The following is a 21,737-nucleotide window of genomic DNA, read 5'->3' as shown; positions in this document are numbered from 1 at the left end:
TTATCACTGTAAACTTTACTGAAGCTAGGTCACCTCGTTATTATGACACATGGGTTGCCCTAATGATGATTTACTGCGCGCACACGTTGCCTTGTAGTCAGCAAAAGTAGATAGTGGGTATAGAATTGATCTATGAGCATAATTCCACAAAGTTTGTACAGTGGCCTCACCTTGGATACGATTTTGCTAACCTTGATCATTTTCAATGGGGATGTGGATTTCTTACGCAGTGTGTTCACTCAAGATGCAAGATCTAAATCTATTGGGTCGAAAATAGGCCAATTTAGGCCGATTACACGACTGGGGTATTCTAACCAGTTAACTCTAGTGTTTTTGACAAAAACAAAAACTGGGTCCTTTAATGTGGAAAACTTCAAATAGTTATTCGGCCCTATCTTATTTTGGGTCGTATTCAACCGCAATTTCTTGGTCATTTTGTTTTAACCCACCCCCACAAACGATGTGAAAAGGACACCGTGTATTATTTACAACCCCCTAGTGGTGACAAAAAAAATCGCAACAATCCTTTTATAGCTATTCATGTAGTATATTAATGCTTTCAGGCAATGTGTTCTATTGCTATGTCAATTAAGAATGCTGGTTAAATGGCCATCAATGCATAAGTCCAAATGCCCTTAATTTTGTCCCATCGTCAAAGAGAAAAGTTGGTTCTTCCTCGAGGTAAAATCTTAAGCCCAACCACACGGATATTCTGGTTAGACCTAAAATGTCAGTCATTATTTCAGGTTCAGGGCAGCACGGCGGCGCAGTGGTTAGCGCGTGTGCGGCACAGTTCTGAGGTCATGAGATCGAACCTCCTGTGTGGAGTTTGCATGTTCTCCCCGTGCCTGTGAGGGTTTCCTCCAGGCACTGTGGTTTCCTCCCACATTCCAAAAACATGCATGTCAGGTTAATTGGCCGGTCCAAATTGTCCCTAGGTGTGAGTGAGCGAGCAAATTGCCTGTCCATGTGTACCCAGCAACTGGCTGGGTACCAGTTCAGGGTGTCCCCTGCCCACTGCCCGGAGATAGCTGGGATGGGCTCCAGCACCCCCACGACCCTACTGAGGATAAGCGGTGAAGATAATGGATGGATTTCAGGTTCAGGCCAGCCTTCTCTCTAGCTGCCTTTTAAAAAAAAAAATATCTACCTGTGTTACTTGTTCAGTTTATTTTTCTTTGTGGCGTTTCCGTGCAGCGCATGCCCCCTCGCCGAAGTGTGCGTTCACCGGTACTGTCAGACACAGAATTGCGAGCGCGCAGCGGGTGGAGTCAGAAAAATCACCCTTCCTCTTCCCCGAGTCCTCACAAATAAAATGGGAAATTTGGGGTTTGCTTCAGGCTCAGATCCTTAAATCAAGTTTATGGGTCAGGCTCAGGGCGGTTCGGCCTTTCATACCCATGATTTTGTAGGCCTGATCTTACATAGTGTTTTTCATGAAGGATCATTGAATTAAAACAAACAAAAAAAAAACAGTCAAATACTCCTGCCTGTGCAAACTATACTGATTTTCATTCAAACACACCACCCCAATCGCCTGGTTCACTTTCTTGAGAATCTCGGGAACCACCTCAAAGCATGTTCTCCTCAGATCTACACAGTCCATGTAGGTCATCCTTTTTGACTTCAAAACAGCTCATTTCGCCATAAGATAAGAGATCTTTAAGCCCGATTTTAAGCGTGTACTGAATGACAAAAAGAAACCAGCGAGTGTTCAAATATTATTTAAAATGTCTGTTTTCGACGCACAATACCGAAAGAGTTCTGAAACAAAAATCTGAAATCGATGAACCAAATACTTGGAAACTTAATTTAGTAAAAAAGTTCAAAATAGTTCAAATTCATACCTGCAAATTTGACATGTGTCCAACTTGTAAAAACAAAAATCCTCAAGCTAAATTGTAACAGAACTTAAGTGAACTTTCACCCTTAAAGGCAGGGGTGGCGAACAAGTTTGACACAAAGAGATGACATTTTTAACTGTAAGAGTCAAAGAGCCACACCACGCACTGACCGGCATTAGACGTAACCTACGCAGATGATTGACAGTTAGTTATGTGTCCGGAGCAGCATAAAAACAACAAATCTGCCAAATTAATTTCAAAATATTATTTATTATTTGTTATCAACTCTGATGGATTCAAGTGTGTTTTAAGAGGGGAAAAAAACTAAACATGAAATGAGGCAAAGAGCCACGGTATATAGAAAATATGATGAGGCAAAGAGCCACATTCTTATTGGCCAAGAGCCGCATGCGGCTCTGGAGCCACGTGTTCGCAACCCCTGCTTAAAGGGATAGTGTGTAATATTTAGTGCCTCCTAGTGATATAAAAAAACTTTCATCCAGTAATAAAAAAAATAAAAATCAATTGATTTTAATACTGGGCAAAAATACATAAACCATCATACCAATATGAATTTTTATAAAAAATCATAGGTCGAGATATTTTTATTTCTTTTACACGGAGAATCCCAACATAAGTCGGCACCGTGTTCGTCCGGCATCCTGCCGCCACGCCGTGCACCGCTGGCCCTCGACAACACAGTGCCATCTCGTGTTCTATTATTCCACGTTGGGGCTTTAACAGATTTGAGCAGTGTGTCTTGGGAGAAATTCATTCAAAACCTACCTCTCTTGGGATTAAACAAACGCAACTCCTTGGCCGTTTGACTGATGGCGAGGAAAAAGAAAAAAAGCAAGTCCGGATCCTGGTCCTAGCTGGGTCTGCATTGCCCTTGTCCGTCTGAGCTGTCCTCGTCGTCTGAGCCGTCCTGGCCCACGCCGCGCAGTGCCGAGATGCGGTAGCCCATGTTTTGCAGCATCACGTCTAAGGGATTGGCGTTCATCCGCTGTTGGTTTGCCTGCGCCGCGCCTTCCATGTCCTCCACCACGCGGCCGTTTTCGCTCTCGGGCGGGGAGAAAAGGCGAGCTACTTTGATTAACCCTCGTGGCGTGCAGGAACATGTTATGTCATGCTTTTTGAATTTTCGATCAAAGAGCATTGAAAAGTAAGCACGCGGGAGCTCAACTTTCACCCGGGTTTGGGAGAACATGCAGTGTCTAGCGAAAGTATTAACACCCACCCCCCAGAACGTTGTCATTTTGCCACGTTTCCGGTTTGATACTTGATGTTTTCCAAGAATCAACAACATGTGAGACACAAATCATAAAGTGGAACGAAATTATTTCAACATTTTATGCGGCACAGTTCTAAGGTCTTGGGAACCTCCTGTGTGGGTTGAAATCCAGCTACTGGACTTCCTGTGCGGAGTTTGTATGTTCTCCCCGTGCTTGCGTGGGTTTCCTCCGGGCACTCCGGTTTCCTCCCACATTCCAAAGACATGCATTTCAGGTGGATTGACCGGTCCAGATTGTCCCTAGGTATGAATGAGCGAGCGAGCTGTTTGTCCCTGTGTGCCCTGCGGTTGGCTGGTAACCAGTTCAGGGTGTCCCCTGCCCACTGCCCAATGATTGCTGGGATGGGCTCCAGCACCCCCGCGACCCTACTGAAGATAAGCGGTGCAGCTAATGAGATGAGATGTTATAATCACAACAAAAATGGAAACGAGGGGTTGCAAAAATATTGACGCCTGCTTCCTCAGCTCAGGAGTTCCCTGATGAATTTTGAATGTTCCAATATCGACCAAAATGACTAACAATGAGTGCAATAAGTCTTTTAAATGCACCTTCTCTGTGATGAGCTTAACGGTTAAGGACTGAAGAACACACAAGGGGAGGTCCGGGATAAAGTTATGGAAAAGTTCAAAGCAGGAATAGGATACAAGACTATTCCGCAACATTTACACCTTTCCCAAAGCACTGTGCAAGCAAAAATCTCAAAATGGAGACCTGTTAGCTGAGTTTGGGCAATCTGTGCATAAGACAGTTATTAGTTGTACTCTGCATAATCTGCCTTTTATGGCCGAATGTCAATAAGAAAGCCCTTTCTGAGATAATACCATGAAAAAGCCAGTTTGGCATTTGCAAGAAGCCACATGGGAGACACAAGAAGCATTCTGGTGAGATGAGACTGAAATTGAACTTTCTGGGCTGAATGCAAAGCGTTACGTTTGGCGCATGGAGTACTACTGCACATCACCCTGAAAACACCATCCACACTGTCAAACATGGTGGTGTCAGCATCATGATCTGGGGATGCTTTTATTGAATAGGGACTGGGAAGATCGTAAGGGTTGATGAGATGATTGATGGAGTCACAATCCTATAGAAAATTTGTGTTAAGATCTGAAAAATGTTGAACAAAATAGTAACTCAATGGGGGGCAATATTTTAGAAATCCCTACTTTTCCTTTTTCTAATTTGTTAGTACAATATAAAATGTTGAATATATTTGGTTTGTTACTCACGATTGTCTCACATCTTGTTTATTTTTAGGAAATTGTTCGAGTTTTTTTTTTAATCTATGCGTTTGAAGCCTTAAATATGGGAATATGTGAAAAAGGTATTGGAGAGGATGAGGCAATACTTTTGCAAAGCAGCGTATTTAACATGAAAACTTGACTGAATGAAAACAACGTGCTCACCTCTGGTCTGGGGTTCCATAATCGAACCACCGGGTCAATACCACTTGAGGCCAGGCAGCAGTAGCTGGGGTGGGGCTGCAAACAGTTGACGATCGACTCGTCCCCTTGCATGATACGCACCAAATTTTTCGTCTCTTTTTCCCAGATAAAGAAGGAGCCATCATCTGAACCGCTGATGATGTACTGGCCGTTGCTGTACAGGAAAAGAAAACTTGCATTTACAGAATAAAGCAGTGGGTTACTGTTTGGAGTCGCGGGCTGCATTGGATTAAAAGTCAAGTCATGTTTATTTGTATAGTACTGAACGACAAGGCGTCTCAAAGGGCTGCACAGACAACAAATTACTATAACATGATAATTTGGCCAAGTGTCAGTTCCTTTCAGTTTAATCGGTTTTGCTCTATGGTTTTGAAATGATCAAAATAAATTATTGCATCCAGGTAATAAGTACGCCATTTGATGTTAGTTTTGTAGTATCACTGTAGTTTTATTTTTGAAATATTTCTGCAATAGTATTTTTGTTGTATTACCATAGTACTATTTTTCTAGTATTTCCATAGCAGATTTGTTGTTGTATATTTGGAGAAATTCTATAGTATTTTTGGAGCATTTCTGCAGTATTATTTGTTGTATTTCCATATTACTATTTTTGTAGTGTTTCCATAGTAAATAGTAAATGGTCTGCATTTACAATTCTATACAATGTGCTTCACACTTACCCATTCACACACACACTCATACACCGATAGCGGCCATGCAATGCGCTGACCTGCTTATTGGGGGCATTAGGGATTCAGTGTCTTGCCCAAGGACACTTCGACATAAAGAATTCTTGTTGTATATTTGTCGCATTTCTTTAGTATGTTTGTAGTATTACTGTAGTTATATTTCTATGGTATTTCCATTGTAGTATTTTAGTTGTGTTTCTGTATTATTTCTATAGTATAATTTTTGTTGGATACCTAGTACTTTTGTAGTGGATTTTTTTTTCTAGGATTACTGTAGTTTTCTTTTTTTAAGTATTTTAGCAGTATTTTCAAAATGGCATTTTCGTTGTCGTTCTGTAGAATTTTTGTAGTATTATTAGTATTAGTATTATTATCTGGAATAGTTAGGACTCTATTTTTAGTGTTTCGATAGTAGATTTTTTGTTTTACATTTGTAGCATTTCTATAGTATTTTTGTCGTATTTCTGGGGTAATATTTCTGTAGCATTTTTGTATTATAGTATAACAGTAGTCATATTTGTGTAGTGTTTTTTTTCACATTAAAAGCAAAAAAAGCACTACATTTGATATTTAGTTTTGTAGTAATTTTGTGGTGGTTTGTAGTTATTTGAATGTAAATTTATTTGTATTTCTGTTGTGGTATTTTTGTTGTAGACACAAAAAGTTACCACAAAAAACATTTTTTATTAGCAGAACTTTATTTAACCTTATATACGTTGTTATTTTTTGACTATTACGGTCTGCAATAAAGTGACTGCAATTTGGGTTTTATTGATTGTTTTATCTGCTCTGAAGGCAAAATGGTGTCACCGACCTTCCCAAAAAGTTGGCTTCTTTAATGTCTGTTGTGGTGTTGCAATGGCCGCAATATCTGTGCTTGTAGTCGAAACTTCGCTGTTGGAGAAACACTTCGTTTTGAGCCACTCCTTGTAAAGACCGGAACAGATTCTCCATTTGTTTGGACTCCACTTCTACATCTGTAACACAACCGATTACAACTTTAAACATTATATAAAAGCAGGTGAAAGGTTCAGAACCAGAATAAAGGTGGTTTGATATTTTATTAATTGATTATTTTTGGATGACTTAAATCAGGGGTCCCAAACTCATTTTAGCTCAGGGGCCGCATGCTTGAAAAAAATTCTCACGGAGGGGGCGAGCTATTGGAATAGAAAAGGAGAAAAAAATAGGGTGCAAAAAAGAAAAAGGGAAACGAGAAAAAAGGAGAAATATAGAAATAGAGGGGGAGGGCAAAAAGGCAAGGGAGAGCACAAGAGCAAGAAAGAGTGAGAGGGAAAGAGAGAAAGGAATAGAGGGAGATAAAAAAGAAAAGGAGAAAGAAAAATTAAGTAAAAGAGAGAAAGAAAGAGGGCAAGAGAGGGACTGAGAGAAAAAGAGAACAAGAAAAAAGATAGAGAGGAAGAAAGAGAATTAAGAAAAAGAGACAGAAGAGAAAAAAAGAAAAAGAGACTTAAGATAGAAAGTTTGATAAAGGGAAACTAGATAAAAAGAAAGAGATCAAAGAAAGAGAAAATAAGAAAAGAGTATAAGAGCCAAAGAAAGAGAAAAACAAAGAGAAAAAAGAAAATGAGGAAAAAAAGAAAAGAAATAGCAAATGAAAGAGAAAGAATAAAGAAAGAGAAGGATCAAAAAAGAAAAAGGAAATACAGCTACAGGTCTTTGGAAATGGCGCCCAGGTTTGGAGACATAAAGGGAACAAATCTAAAACAATAGTAGCTTTTGACTGCCAGTAACGGTAACGGTGTTGTAGAGAATCAATTATATTACCCCCCTACAGAAAAATAGCGCCGTCAAGGTATTATCTATAACGGCCTTATTCTCGACACGGCAAAGAGAAGCCATTAGAGAGCAGTGCCTGCGTCATTTTTAAGCAGTCTTGTTGAGAAACATTGCAACAATTTCAAGTATTTACAAGCACCCCTCCCATATTTCAAGACATTTTTAATCCTTGAAAACACACCGTTAAAATTCAAAGATTTCAAGCACCCGAACGAACCCCGGCTCACTTGATTCAGTCTTTAAGTTGAAGGTTTTGATATCGTCTTCCAATGCTTTACAAGCGCTGCTATGAGCTTGCTCTGGAAACTTCTCTTTGAAATATTTAAGGCAATCGAGCGCTTTGTCCACAAGCTTCAGCTCAAAGAGGCAGCGTGCGATCCTAAAATGAGCCTTCAGATGTTCCGGGTTTAGAGTCAACGCTGTCAGACAGTCCCTGATTGCATCATAGTGGTCTCCGTCCCTGCAACATTTGAAAAAGAAGGGAAAAAATCAGATGAAGCTTCTATATTGGTATAATGCTAAACCAAGGGTTCTTAGCTGGTGGGTAGGGACCCAAAAGTGGGCTGCGGACCTGTTTTCAGTGGTTCACGGGCCTTTGCAAAAAAAATTGCTCAGAAACTAAATTAATCGAGGGTCAACTACACTAAAACAGCAGATGTCGATAATGTCCTGTAAATATGAGTTGACACCCGGCGGTTTACACCACCGAAGTGCAGGAATCCACACAACTTGTAAGTAATAAAGTGAAAAACTGAACCAAGTGCAAAAATGAGGTACCCAGATGGGAAAAATCCTCTAGTTTCAACACGTACACTTAAAGGGAATACAGCACCAGGGCAGACAGATGTCTCTTTGTTTCACTTCAAGTTTTAAAAGTGAATGCAGCTAACAGGAGCAGAAAGAATGTATTGTTTCTATGCTTGAAATTTTTAAATACTGGTACACGGTAAAAAGTCAAGTCAAGTCATTTTTATTTGTATAGCCCTTAATCACAAAGAGTCTCGACAGGCTTCACAGGTTATTTCACAGACTATTTTTTCAGACTATTATTACACCATCCCCTGATCTGGAACCAACATGAGGGCAAGGTAAAACTCAAAAAACCTCAACATGAGGAAAATGAAGAAACCTTGAGAAGGGACCGCACATGTGGTATCCCCCTTCAAGGATTACCAGACAGCTTAGATTTAAACATTTCCACTGAGGTTGCAGATCGGATCTCAGGAGGAAGAGCATTACGTATAAAAAAGAAGGTAAACAGGAATGTGAAAATATTTGCGAACATAAATATTATTCACGATGAAACGAATATGTCATTTTCGTGACGGGCCTAGCCACGACTGTGCATTTCATTTTTTGGGCGGGCCAGAACTGTATGCCTCCAAAAAATGCCATATGCTGGTCCCCGGTCACAGCAATATGGGATTGGGGATAATGGATTACAGCTGCACAAGTGCAGTTCATTTTCGACAGAAATACAGTGACAGCAAGAATTTAAAAAAAAAACGCCCCAGGCCCGGATCCTGTATCCAGCAATATGTGATGAGGGATAGTGGATTGGCCTGCACAAATTCACTTCTTAGTGGACAGAACAGCGGAAGAGCTGCTAGGTCCGACAAAAATGTTGCACTTATTATTTCATATTCGTGCATGTTCAGTTTGTTGGAAATGGCTCAAGGTACTAGACCAGGGGTGGCGAACAAATTTGACACAAAGAGCCGAAATTTTTAACTGTGAGAGTCAAAGAGCCACACCACGCCATGACAGACAGACGCACACAAACACACACAATTAAAAACATATTTTCTCATAACACACTCCTCTCCCTACAATACAACAAGTGTTGTTGTTTTGTTGATTTCAAGGAAAGTGTCCACCCTCAATACACACAAAAAAAACATGAAACAAGGCAAAGAGCCACAGTATATAGAAAATATGATGAGGCAAAGAGCCGCATTCTTATTGGCAAAGAGCCGCATGCGGCTCTGGAGCCACGTGTTCGCCACCCCTGTACTAGACTGAAGCATTTTGGATTCCATTAAAAACGCAGCCCTAGTTGTAGAGAACAATGCTAGTTTATAATGTAGGATAAGAATTTTTTGGTGTCGATGACTACTCCCTGCACATAGAGTAAGATAATGTGTGTTTGGATGACTCTAGTTTATGTGGTGGAAAAGGTGGAAAAACTCGGTGGCACAGGCATCTGATAAAGATGCCTCCTGGACGCTTCCCTCGGGTTGTTCAAGGCATGTCCCCCCGGCAGGAGACCCCGGGGACGACCCAGGACACGCTGGAAAGACCACGTCTCCGGCCTGGCCTGGGAACACTTTGGTCGGATGAGCTGGATAAAGTGGCTGGGGTTAGGGGGGGTATGGGCTTCCCTGCTGAGGCTACTGCCCCCGGGACCCAACCGCAGAAGGAAATGGATGAAAGGAAGAAAATGCAGCTAATTGAGCAATAAAGAGAATATTGGCATCATTTTGGATTAACCGTTTTTTTGTTTTTAAAAAAACGTGAACATATTTCAACTCTGGTTTACCTCCTTTTTATTTAAAAATTTGAGATGTAAAATTTTGAATGAATTGAGTCACGGCTTGTAAATAGGGTGGGATGATGGGTCCTCAAGTCAGACCAGTTGAAAACCAGTGCGCTAAACAACACCTACCATTTTCGCTTCATGTACGCCGCAGCCCGGTTTCCATAAAGCACAGCGTTGCAGCTGGAATGAAAGATTCCTAAACTGTACAGTTCGATGGCTGCCGACCAGTGCTTTTGTGCAAATGCATCATTGGCTTGTTGTTTGATCTTTTCCAAATGCGGAGGAAGATCATTTAAACTGTCACGAAAGGGAGAAAAAAAAGTGCAGTTTAATCACACTCACTTGCCACATTTGCATCAAAAGGAAAACAACATGCTCTTCACAAATGTGTTTTTAAGAAATACTTTACTGTTTCAATACAGTGCCTAGGAAAAGCACTAAAACAAAATTGGAGCCCTACTCCTTTCAGTGTACCAACACAATTTAGAGAGCGGCTGGCTAGCTACGCGCTAGCAACCGTTGTACTCCAATAGAGTCCAGTCCCCCCGATGATTAAAATACAAAAGCAGCGAATGCATCGGTTTCCTACAGGTTGTAATTCCAGGTCATCCGTTTCATGGGTAATTCATGGGCATTGGGGAAAAGCTAGGCTCGGCAGGGGTAGCTTGTGAGGGTTGTTAGCTTAGCCGTAGCAGTACGCCAGCAGAGCAGCACCGTTATAGCCTTCTCCCCGCCGTCACTTCGTGAACCCGATAATAATCCTCTGAGCACCTGCTAGTAATTACAGTTTCTTTGCACTCTATTGACTTTCCCCAGAGTCCGATGTATTGATGAATTCATTTTCAGTGTAATGAGCCGCTAAAACAGACCTGGGCACTCCGGTCCTGGAGGGCCGTATGTTCTGCATGATTTTTGAGGTTTCTCTGATCCAATACAGGTGATTCCAATCACCAGTATCGTTAACGAGCACTTGCTAGCTTGCTAACGAGGTTATAATTTGTATCACCTGAGTTAAATAAGAGCAAACTTCAAAATCTGGCAGGACGTATGGCCCTCCAGGACCGGAGTGCCCAGGTCTGCGCTAAAAGCTATCTGGCGCTTTGTTTTGCAGTTTGTTTTGGGAGGCAGCCACTAATGCGCCCGCCCATACACCAACCTATCAAGGTCACGCACAGACACTCAAACCCACCCAACACAGACCGCCCTACTTTATCTGCCTCTGATGTCTATCAGAGCACAATGCATGATGTTGGTATAAATGACAATTAAAATCTGCGAAGCAGTGAAACAGCGATAACCGAAGTGCAAAGTAGCGAGGGGTCTCTCCAATATCAAAATGAAAAGAGCATAAAACCACCACAAACTTCAGAGACCTGGCCATTCTTCTAATATTATGGCCCAAACAAGAAAAAAACTAATCAGAGAAGCAACCAAGAGAGCCATGATCACATTGGATAACCTACAGGCATAAACAGTAGAGGTGGCACAATCTGTGCATGAGACAGTTGTCATACTCGGCATACATCTGCCCTTTGAGGAAGAGTGGCAAGAAGAAATGCTTTTTTTTTTTTTAAAATACTATAAAAAGTCCTGTTTGGTATTTGCATGACAAACGAAAGACACAAATTATATGTGGCCTTACATTTAGCGTAAGAGTAATACCGCACATCACCCTGAAAACACCATCCTCACTGTCAAGCGTGGTGGTGGCAGCATCATGCTCTGCGGTTGCTTTTCTTCAAGATCCTCAGAGGTGACAGAAAGATGGTTGGAGACAAATACAAGGCGTTTCTGGCAGAAAATTTGTTGGAGTCTACAAGAAACCTTAGAATGGGGCACAGGTTCGCCTTCCAACAAGATGACACAAAAAATAAAGCAAAATTGACATTGGATTGGTTTAAAACTAGCAGTCTAAAGGTGTCACAATGACCAAGCCAAAGTACAAACATTAATCCACTAGAGCATTTGTGGAAAGATCTGAAAAGTGCTGTGCACAAACATCCAACCTTGAGGAACTTGAGCCTGAGCAAATATTTCTGTTGCAAGCTGTGCAAAAACCTATAGACTTACACTATCCGTTTCTGTGGCTGTGATTGCAGCAAAAGGAGGTTGTAGCAAGTATTAACTTAAAAGGGGGGCAATATTTTCGCAAGGGCTACTTTTAATCTTTTTATTTGTCAGAACAACATAAAATGTTGCATAAATTTGGTTTTGTTTATGATTGTGTCTTAATTGTTGTTGATTCTTAGAAAATATTTTGACTTTTTTTTATCTGTAAGTTTGGAGCCTGAAATATGGCAATATGTCGAAAGGTTCTCAGGGAGCCAATACTTTTGCAAGGCACTGTACATCAATAATGAAAATAGTAAAACAAAAAACTCAACAAACCGTTGTGATATTTACCTAAGTTGCATCTGGCTTTGGCTAAATGGAAAATGCTTGGTTGGCAAGTTAATTCCATTGGAGACGCCATTGGTCTCCCAATCACACTCATCATACCCTAGAATCCATCAAAAAAAAAAAAAAAACATAACATCCAATATAGCTCCTCAATGTCATTAGTAGAAAAATATTTGTCAATGCTCAATCCAGTTCAAAAGACACCTCCAGTGTTTACCATTTCATATCATGTCTCTGGCAGGCGGTAAGGGTCTAATTGGTTCCACCAGGGTCTCATTAACTTGTATTATAATTATTTATTTTTTCATTATATATAAATGCAAAGTTTATCAAAATAACCAAGATATCTTAAATTAAAAAGATGGTGTGCTCGCCTGCACCCGTTTTTGCCCTCTCACTCGCCTTTGGAATTCTTATCACGAATAAGTTGAAATAACTTCGCTATCAACATATATGTTTTCCCTATATTTCATGTTGTTTTTTTTGATCATTTTAAATTGTGTACGCTGTTCAACAATTATATATATGTGTAACGGGTGTAATAATAACTTTTGTTTTATTGAAATTCCTGCTGATATATGCTGTATAGTTTCTGTATAAGTGTCCTGCAATGATGAGTCCAACAGTGCTACCTGCTGGTATGTGATAAGGTTTGGTTTGGCTTCAGACTTTGCGACAGGAAGGTGGGTTTTTTGGCAGTCTACAACGAGCTGCCAACAGTAAGACACGATCTTTTGGTGCTCGGCAAAAAAAGTTAATTTTAAACATTAAAACCACAGCTGACAAATCTCTCAACATACACAGGAATGTGATTGATGATGTCAAGCTGTTTGGATTTATTTTCGTTTCTGTCGCCTTTTATGTTAGTTTTGCCGGATGTTGCATGTTGTAGGAAAATGCAAATTCCCCTTATAGAGATCAAAGCCAGCAGAGAAGCTTACCACGTGTTGTGTTGTGACTCATTCATTGCAGGACACTTATACAGAAACTATACAACATATTTCAGCAGGAATTTCAATAAAACAAAAGTTAATATTACACCCGTTACATATATATATATATTATATATATACATATATACTCTGTCTTGCTGTGAGTAGATAGGTGCCACACTGTGTATATAATGTTTAATATCACTTAACAAGGGACTAATAAGGGGAACAATTGGCTGAGGTTTACAGGTATGCAATAACCTCCTATAAACCATCGAAGAGGAACCAGCATCCTGTCATAGCTGCACTAACAAAAGCGTCGGTGTTGATATTTAATATTGTAATCAACCAAATCATTGATACGAGTATTACATTTCATTAAATTTAAAACTCATATTTGTTATTTGGTCTGTCTACTCGCCGATACAACATCTTAAACTAGTAGTGTCGGCATTGGAACAGTCAATTCTAGTGTAATTCGATGACGAGCAGATTCATTTTTTTTTTGTATTAAATTCCCGTCTTGTTTACCCTGCTTTGTGGTATTGACTTGTTTGGTGTGTCATTGCCTTTCATAACTAGTGGATTCATGATTCAACAAATTACAAGGACACTCATTTGTCATAGATCTAGCTTCTTGACTTTGCTCCAAAAATGCACCAGATCGTTGCATTTGAATTTAAAATGTAAAAGATTTTCCTCCGGATGAGCATGCCCCCAGAGGCCCTTAAATTTTCCACCCACAGGGCTCTCAAAAAATTCTATGGGAAACACTGTACCTCAACTATTTCACATTAAAGACCTCCAATATATTTATCTCCCCATTTGGTACAGCAAAGTATCTATCATAATACCATAAACGGACGTACCTGAATGCCACGTATTTGGAAGCAGCAACATGTATGGCTTTTGCTCACTTGTCAAGTCAAATAGATAAATCTAGGAAACCATCAACATGCACAAAACCAAACATCAGACTCTCAAGAGTGATTTAAGACAACATCCTAAAGCAGAGCATCTCTACCTGTTCCCCGCCCATGTTGACAAGTAACTCAGTTCCATCCGGACTGAAAGTGACATATGTGGCCACAAACACCCTTGTGCGGTTTCTGTATGCCGTCAACACTGGAAGGTGACCTGAAAAAAAAAAGGAATTTTATGCTGTTGTTATGTCCACACCAATCCAACTGTATTCACGTGTTTAGGAGTCCTCTATTCACTAACGAGTTCCGTTTTGAAGGTAACGAGGGAGACCGAATTTCAGCGTCACTCGAATTTCTGTGTTCACTATACTTTGACAGACTCTGTAATGTTGTGCTATCCTAGTCTAAAAAATAAATTGGCGCTATTTTTTACGTCGGAACCTTGCATCGACTTTTTCCGAATTTATTTTTCTTCTTCTACAAATGAATTTAGCGTAATAGTCTTCTTCTACAATACACTCAAAATTATCAGTCTTCTACACTGCATGCCAGAAATTTCACGGTTCCCTTAACCGCGCTGGTCGTTGAAAAACCAATGAGGACGCAACTCTGGACAGTTTTCTCCACTGTTGAAAGGTACTATTTCTGCCAAAAACTAATGTTTTATTTTAAGTCAAAAGAATGGCTTTTCATACGCCCCAAACTAGCGTCATCTTCTTTCATTTTGGAAATTAAAATTGTCATCTGCTACGCCAAATACAAGCATCATTTAACGAATAACAAATCTTAATGTCATCTTCATTGGAGCTAAAAATACGTGTAAAAAGTAATTATCCTCATCATCTACAAAGGAAGTAGCCTCATATTGTTGAACACAGAATAGTAGCCTCATCTTTTACACTGGAAACTAAACTTTTTATCTACAAGCGCCACCTGCTTCTACATGGCAAACTAGCATCATCTTCAAGTTAAAAACGAGTAACATCCTCTAGTCCGGAAAATAACTGTTTTCTTCCAAAATAAATAATTAAACCAACTTATTATACACATATTTTTCAACACCAGAAACTACACGTCTTTTTTCATCTCACACTAACATTGTTGTCTGCTACCCCAGAAACTAGCGTAGTCTTTTCCACCACGTAAACTAGAAGTCATCCTTATTTGCACAAAAACACACATTATCTTATTCTATGTGCAGTAGTCATCGACACCAAAAATTTCTTATCCTACATTATAAACTAGCATTGTTCTCTACAACTAGGGCTGCACGATTTTAAAAACAGTATTGCAATTTTCGATTTTAAAAGATAAGTGCATATTCTGTGCTAGTTTTATTTGCGAATACTTAATACTCATGTAAGAGGGATGGTGTAATGGTAGTCTGTACAGCCCTTTGGGACTCTTTGTGATTAAGATCTAAACTCATCAATGTGACTGGACTTGACGGACATGCTTTTACCTAAAGGAAACAGCACCCTCTTCTGGGGACCTTTGTCAGGGTTGCTGTCTCAAGAGTGGGACAAATTAAGGCGTTCGGAGTTCTATTAAAACTTGCCTCTGATTGGGCAAACTGACAATTCTTATTGGCCAAAAACTCACTCACAAACATGGAACTATAAATTCAGCATCCATGCTAGGGGAGCAGCATCAAAAATTAGGTCTCGTGAAATTGGTCTATAAAAGCAGATCAATTTTTTAACTTACTTCATGTATAACCACTTAAAGTGCACCAGACTTCAAAATCGGCCAGTCTGTCAAAATGTAACGGCCTTCTGTTCACAAGCAGTGTTCTCGTTTGCCCGCGTCCCTGCGTCCTAGACGTATCATTTTTGCTGGGGACGCATTGGGTGAAATCAACGTGCGTCCCCAGGACGCAACGTTTTTTACACCAAATTGTCATTATTACCCAAATACTTTTTTCTTTTTTTTCAACAAAGATTTACCGCACTCCAAAATTTTTGTCAGGCAGATCCGCCATTGTTGTTTTGGTCTCGTGCCGATCTCAGCAAACGAGATCTCGTTGCTTCGAGATGACGTCATTGTTTTGGCGGTTGCCGAGTGAAAGAGAAGTATGCCTCAGAAAAAACAGTTGTTACTAGGTGCAAATCAACAAAAAATTGGTAATTTCTTCAGTGTCGGTAATAAGTCGAAACACAACACAAAGTGGTAACAACGGCAATAATTCCGGCACGAAAAAACGGCGGGGAAATTCTTAAGAAGACCGCGAAGGCAAGGAAAACACGTGTTTTGAAGCGAACGATTCGACGAAAGAAAATAAACAAAAGAATACTAGCAAGAAAAGGAATTTTCTGCCCAAATGGACTAAATTATATTCCTGGTTACGCTATGAAGAGGATGATAATGGATTGGACCTTGAGAAGGCATTACAACTATGGCAGGACAGCAAACCACAAAGAATATATGAACTGAAAATTTTGAAGTGATAACTGCTTTGTATTACCAATTAACTGTGATGATTAAAACTGCATGAATATATAAATATTTCAGCAATATTATTTTGTATAGTGTACAATATTGTGAACTAAAAAATCTCAAGTGATAACTGCTCTGTATTACCAATTAACTGTGATGATTAAATCTGAATGAAAATATAGATTAATATAATTATTTCAGCAATAATATTTTGTATAATGTAACTCAGTTAGGCTCTGAGGCCGGAACTTTCTGTTCTCAGATCAGTAAAATAATTCCAACTTGAAACGTTTAGTTTACGGTGGTTTTTCAGTTTTAAACGTCATCATTCAGCCTACTTCGGTAACATATCCTACATATTACAACTATGAATGACCAGGGATCTTTTCTAAGAATTATACATTTATTCAGAAACAATGTGATAAAATTATTTTCATGTTTGGCATTGGATGACTTATTTTAACATTTGAGTGAATACAGTTTTACACCTGAAAAAACTCACTACCTATACAAACTCAAGTTGGAGCTATGAAAAAAAAATATATATTTTTTTTGCCTTAATTGCCAAACTGGCTTGTAACTAATATAAAAAGAAACACAAAACAAAAGTTTTAGTGGTGCATGGGAAATAATATTAGACTACATCAGATCCAACAATAGGCTAGGCATGGTAAAGCAGAGAATAAATCTTTTACTGCCCTCTACCAGCCAGAGAGAGCTATCGATTCTCATTAAAAAAAATCATAACTTTTGATAGAAATGACCTGGAGACTCATTTCTAGTTTTGATGTACTCGGAAATTTAGCGCAGGCCGGATAAATCACCCAACGGGGCCGAGGTTGGCCTGCGGGCCATAGGTTTGACATACCTGCGTTAACCAGAACGGATCACAGATCAGAAATGATGCATTGTACCACTAGTGGTGGGACCAAATTAGCACACGCAACACAGGGGTCGAAAATATTTGGTCATAAATCGAGGACTCCCCGTTCACGATTTTTATCAATTCAGTACCTGGAACATAATACTGCACGGCTTTGTTCGGGAAGAGATATTCGGGTAACAAACGCAGGGCGCATGACCTGATTTTGTTGACTGACTTTCTGTGTAGAGAGAGGGCAAAAACATCAATAGGTGGAGGTGCGTTTTCAAAGTAGGGCTGTGAGCACCAACTTACCTGCTGTCACGAATCATCCTGATGTCATAGAGACGTACATAGGGATCGTTGGCCCCAACGGCCAAGTAGTTGTTGTCCCGCGGATTGACTGCTAAACATTTGGCCTCCACCAGCCGACCACAGAACTCTGTTAGGTTAATCAGAATGTCAGAGTGTTTGGTGCTCCCCCGCAAGTCATATTGTCTGCACGTGCAAGAGAGGTGCGAGGATCGTGGTTAGTATTGTTTTTCCATCCATGGAAATCACTGCCAGAATAAATCCAGAGATTTTTCTCGTACCGGATGATACCATCCTCAGCGGCGCTCCAAAAGATGTTGGGCCAATTGGGTGCGGTGGCAATGCGTTTGACCCGATTTGTATGATCGGAAAATATATGGACGGTTTCTTTCACTGTCAGGTCATGCACGTGGACTTTGGTGTCTGCAGAACCAGTTATCAAAATTCGGTCGCCGGAATGAGGCAGGAACTGTGTGGAGAAATATACATCAATTACTTGAGAGGTGCAACAGGCAACAAGCTTTTTGTTAGCTTCGGTTTTAGTGCCCATAACAATCAGATGCTATTATGGAATTAAGGAAACCCGTCGCTACTTCGCGCTTTGATTATCTCCGGTTCACTTTACATTAAATAAGCTTCATTGTCATTGATATCACCACACCGTTTGCGCGACTGTGATTGACTGACAGCATACACTAGCCTAATACCCGGGATGGGCATGCGTAGTCAATGTCTCTGAATCAAAACAAACTGGGAAGCCCCGCAACCTCTAGCTTTTGGCAGCTCGTTTCATTGAAACTAAAGTCATCCACTAAATCGGAATCATCAGTGTGTTCCCCGTGGATTATTATCGGGTTGGTGAAGCAACTATGGCCGCATCGGGAGGCAATGGCGAGGATGCCTGTCCGAACTACTGGTACGGATGATTAACAACCCACACAAGCTAGCCCTGCCGAGCCTGGCTAGTCCCCAATGCCAGATACATTAACCAGTAAACAAACAATTTGGAGCTACAAATAGTGGGAAATTGCTACATTTGAGAATTTTGTATTTTAATCATTTCGGACACTTGGCTCAATAAGAGGACACCCGATGCTAGTGACAGCTACTCAGCTGCTCTCTGAATTGCTTACATACACTGAAAGAAGGCCTCCAATTTTGTATAATGATCATCATTCAACTAATATTATGTGTTGTGTGTTATTATTTGTAGATCAATAGTTATTTTGTTACAGTCGGATACACTTAGTCGGTAATGATGTCATCTTGAGGTAAGCTTGACCTTTGGGAGCTTAAATGAAACTGCGATGCTACGATTTTCACCTTCCGCAGGTGGGTCTGGTCCCCATTAACAGCGAAAAACAAAGGATCTCTCTATTTATCCATATTCCCAACTGAACCGGGAAGTTGCCAGGATACGGAGACATAAACCAGAGCTGTCCATAACATTTAAGGGCCACATAGAGAAATAAGTAATAATGCAAGGGGCATTTTTTTTAATTGTAAATTACATAGTACATCGAACTCTAGGACTTTAGTAGCGATGGCAAAATGAAGCCCTGTTGAGCAGTGAAGCCCTGCAGGAAAAACCTTCACTTCACGTAGGGACTTGAAGATGATTAATTTACTCGACTATGCCATCGTGTGGACAGAACAATGTACAACATGCTTGGTGGGTGCAATGAAATGGTGGGGTATTAACCCAAAAATATATGTGTTTGGGTGTTTTAACATGAATTTTTCCGAGTTCAATTGTCCATGTTTATGTGTATGAATCAGGTGAAAGTGTGAAATGAGGAGGTAAAACAAATCATTTAATCATTTTTATTTAAAAAGATTTTTTTTTCAATTCAGTTTCTGTTTTGCAGAGAATTTATCTTGCTTTTGAAAACGTGCATTTCACATGGTACTGATGAAGCAGGCTGCATAGATATAAGATAGCAAGTTTGTAAAGAATTAGAACCGTATATTTCTGTGAATATCCCAGGGAATGGGGAAATCCATAGGGTTTCTTTGCCACGTTTATTTCGAACTGCACTCTAACCTAGCGAATCATATCCTGAAACAGTCACAAGGTAAACACGCTTTGCGGGACCTTAAACGACATCACGTACGTAATCAACACACGCATCGACTCGCCGTTCATGAACCACACAACTAATTACTCGGCACATGCTTCAGGGATTCAACTTGAGAAGCACATCACTAGATTTTAAATTTGTTTGAAACAGAACGGCTGTGATTCTGTATTTTTGTATCACAATACAACAAAAGGTGAAAGTTTCCGCTGTACATCGGATAATTATGCATGTTTTGTCCTTAAACACAAATAATTAAAAGAGTCCTCTGCTCAAGAAGTCGCAAACGACATTACAACCTGTTAGCTGACTGCACCGCTCATCACACCGGTCTTACCTTAACTGAGAATATGTTAGCCGCATGGCCTGTTTGCATAGTGGTAAGCTTCTTGAGTCTGAATGGATCCCAGATGATAGCATTTTGATCATCTGAGCCCGAAGCCAGCAGACTAATGTGATAGGAAGACAAAAGTTAGTTTAAGATAAAGAACTTTCCAGCGATTTACTGTAATCTGGATCAAGAGTTCTCGCTTACTCTCCACGCTCATTCCATTCCAAACAGTTCACGCAGCCTGTGTGGCCCTGCGTAAACAATACAAACAGTCGAAAAATAAACAGTCAGTCTTGCACTCTCAGGTACCGGGGCACGGGTGTTAAAAGTCAGAACCACGTATGACAGATTTTCTCATTTGTTTTTGTAGAAAAAGAAAAAAATATATACAATTGACACAAATATATAAAAATCAGTTTTTGGCAAATCAGTGCCTCTTTTCAAGCTGTATTCTCATCAATGTTTCTTTTTACTAAATTAACATTTCTTAAAATGTATTGTATTTGGGAATTTTGTTCTAAGGAACGGTTTTTGGTGCACCTGTTTATTTACATTTATGTGGTTTACCTTTCAGAACCCCCTGCCTCTGGGAAAAAAACAAAACCACAATATGACATGCAATGTTTGACACCCTTCTGTCGCAGGTTCGATTCCCGGCTCCTCCGTGTTATATGTCGAAGTGTCTTTGGGCAAGACACGGAATCCCTAATGCCCCCAATAAGCAGGTAGGTGCCTTGCATGGCTGACTCCCGATTGGTGTGTGAGTGTGTGTAAGTGTGAAGCACATTGTAAAGCACTTTGGGAGGTCTTCATTGACTTGAAAAGCGCTATCTCCAGCAGCTCCCGTGTTATTTTCGATTGTTCTCGATTGTTCTCAGCTCAGGGATGCTGCTGGAAATGTGAATTTCCCTTCGGGGATGAACAAAGTATCTATCTATCTATCTATCTATATAAATGACCATTTACCATTTTGTCACTTGTGACAATAAGGCAACTGACCTGAAGCTCAGCCTCCAAGCCAAGTCTCTTGATTAAGGAGGGAGTCACATAATAGAACCTTTGAAATCCTGATGCACTTTTCTCCTGCATCAGAAAAAAACAACAACAATAAGATGAGATGGTATTTAGTGAATAAACCAGTCTCGTGCCGATCTACAACTTCTGGCATTTACTACTAATAATGTCAACACTCACGCTGATTTGCCCATGCAGGATATCTCGGGTGATGTTGACGTTATTCATGACCTTATCTCAAAATCAAAAATTTGATTCTGGGCAGAAATACTCGGGCCTCATCCATACGACAGGTAGTTTGTGGTTCTTGAAGGTGTACTGCAAAGACATTTATATGCGCGAATAAGACATAAAAGACATAGAACAACCCATGTGACTCGCTGCTTAGGGGGGAATGACGATCGCCGTGGAACTTGCACGCATCAACAAGACGAGTTTGTTTGTTCGATCGGGCTAGCTGTCAAGCTAATACACCACTGAGAAAGTCGAAAGTCATTAAACACACTCCCCTCATCACCGACATTCTTCGCAGTGAGATTGTGACAGGCTTTGAGAATATGTGAACATTTAATTTCCTCGTGTTGTTGAAAGTGGGCGTCGTTTAAGAATTGGCGTTATCTTGTTTTCGTTAGCATTACACTCAATAAACAAGACGTCACAAGCAGGGAATTGATATCTTGAACCTTCATATTACAACTTACGACTGCGTATGCAAACTAGCTGTCGTTCTTCTGTCAGAAGTCTCAGTATCGATAACTGTCGACGAACAAAAACGTCATAAATAACATTTTTAGCGAAAACATTTGATCCCAGACGTGAACCCTCCCACCCCCAGTT

General features: G+C 40.2%; 1 protein-coding gene across 2 annotated transcripts; it reads right to left on the bottom strand.

The window, feature by feature from the left end:
* Positions 1-1,708: 1,708 nt before the first annotated feature.
* On the bottom strand, positions 1,709-21,734 carry wdtc1 (WD and tetratricopeptide repeats 1). 2 transcript variants are annotated; one of them, XM_088327313.1, is made up of 16 exons: positions 21,602-21,734; positions 21,081-21,218; positions 20,886-20,969; positions 20,091-20,137; positions 19,893-20,004; positions 17,759-17,946; positions 17,481-17,663; positions 17,318-17,406; positions 13,969-14,081; positions 13,814-13,883; positions 12,016-12,112; positions 9,739-9,909; positions 7,301-7,533; positions 6,088-6,250; positions 4,546-4,738; positions 1,709-2,930 (listed from the first exon to the last, which is right to left on the bottom strand). In XM_088327313.1, exons 2-16 carry the CDS (start codon positions 21,126-21,128, stop codon positions 2,844-2,846), a joined length of 1,878 nt encoding a protein of 625 aa, XP_088183439.1. In that variant the 5' UTR covers positions 21,129-21,218; positions 21,602-21,734; the 3' UTR covers positions 1,709-2,843. The 2 variants fall into 2 exon arrangements, with proteins under 2 accessions (XP_088183439.1, XP_088183438.1); XM_088327312.1 differs by having other exon boundaries at positions 1,709-2,907.
* Between the last annotated feature and the right edge of the window lie 3 nt (positions 21,735-21,737).

The sequence above is a fragment of the Urocampus carinirostris genome, chromosome 2 (assembly GCF_059441175.1).
Source record: "Urocampus carinirostris isolate Australia breed hairy pipefish chromosome 2, RoL_Ucar_1.0, whole genome shotgun sequence".
In the NCBI taxonomy this organism is placed as follows: domain Eukaryota; kingdom Metazoa; phylum Chordata; class Actinopteri; order Syngnathiformes; family Syngnathidae; genus Urocampus; species Urocampus carinirostris.
Note: the sequence above shows the minus strand (reverse complement) of the source record. Positions and strands in the feature narration are given on the sequence as shown.

Coding starts and splice junctions, on each gene's coding strand:
- wdtc1 (XM_088327312.1), bottom strand. CDS start 21,128: ATGAATAACGTCAACATCACCCGAGATATCCTGCATGGGCAAATCAGC. Junction 17,947..19,892: donor CTAACATATTCTCAGTTAAG/GTAAGACCGGTG, acceptor TTCTCCACACAG/TTCCTGCCTCATTCCGGCGA. Junction 12,113..13,813: donor TCCAAATACGTGGCATTCAG/GTACGTCCGTTT, acceptor GATGGATTCTAG/GGTATGATGAGTGTGATTGG.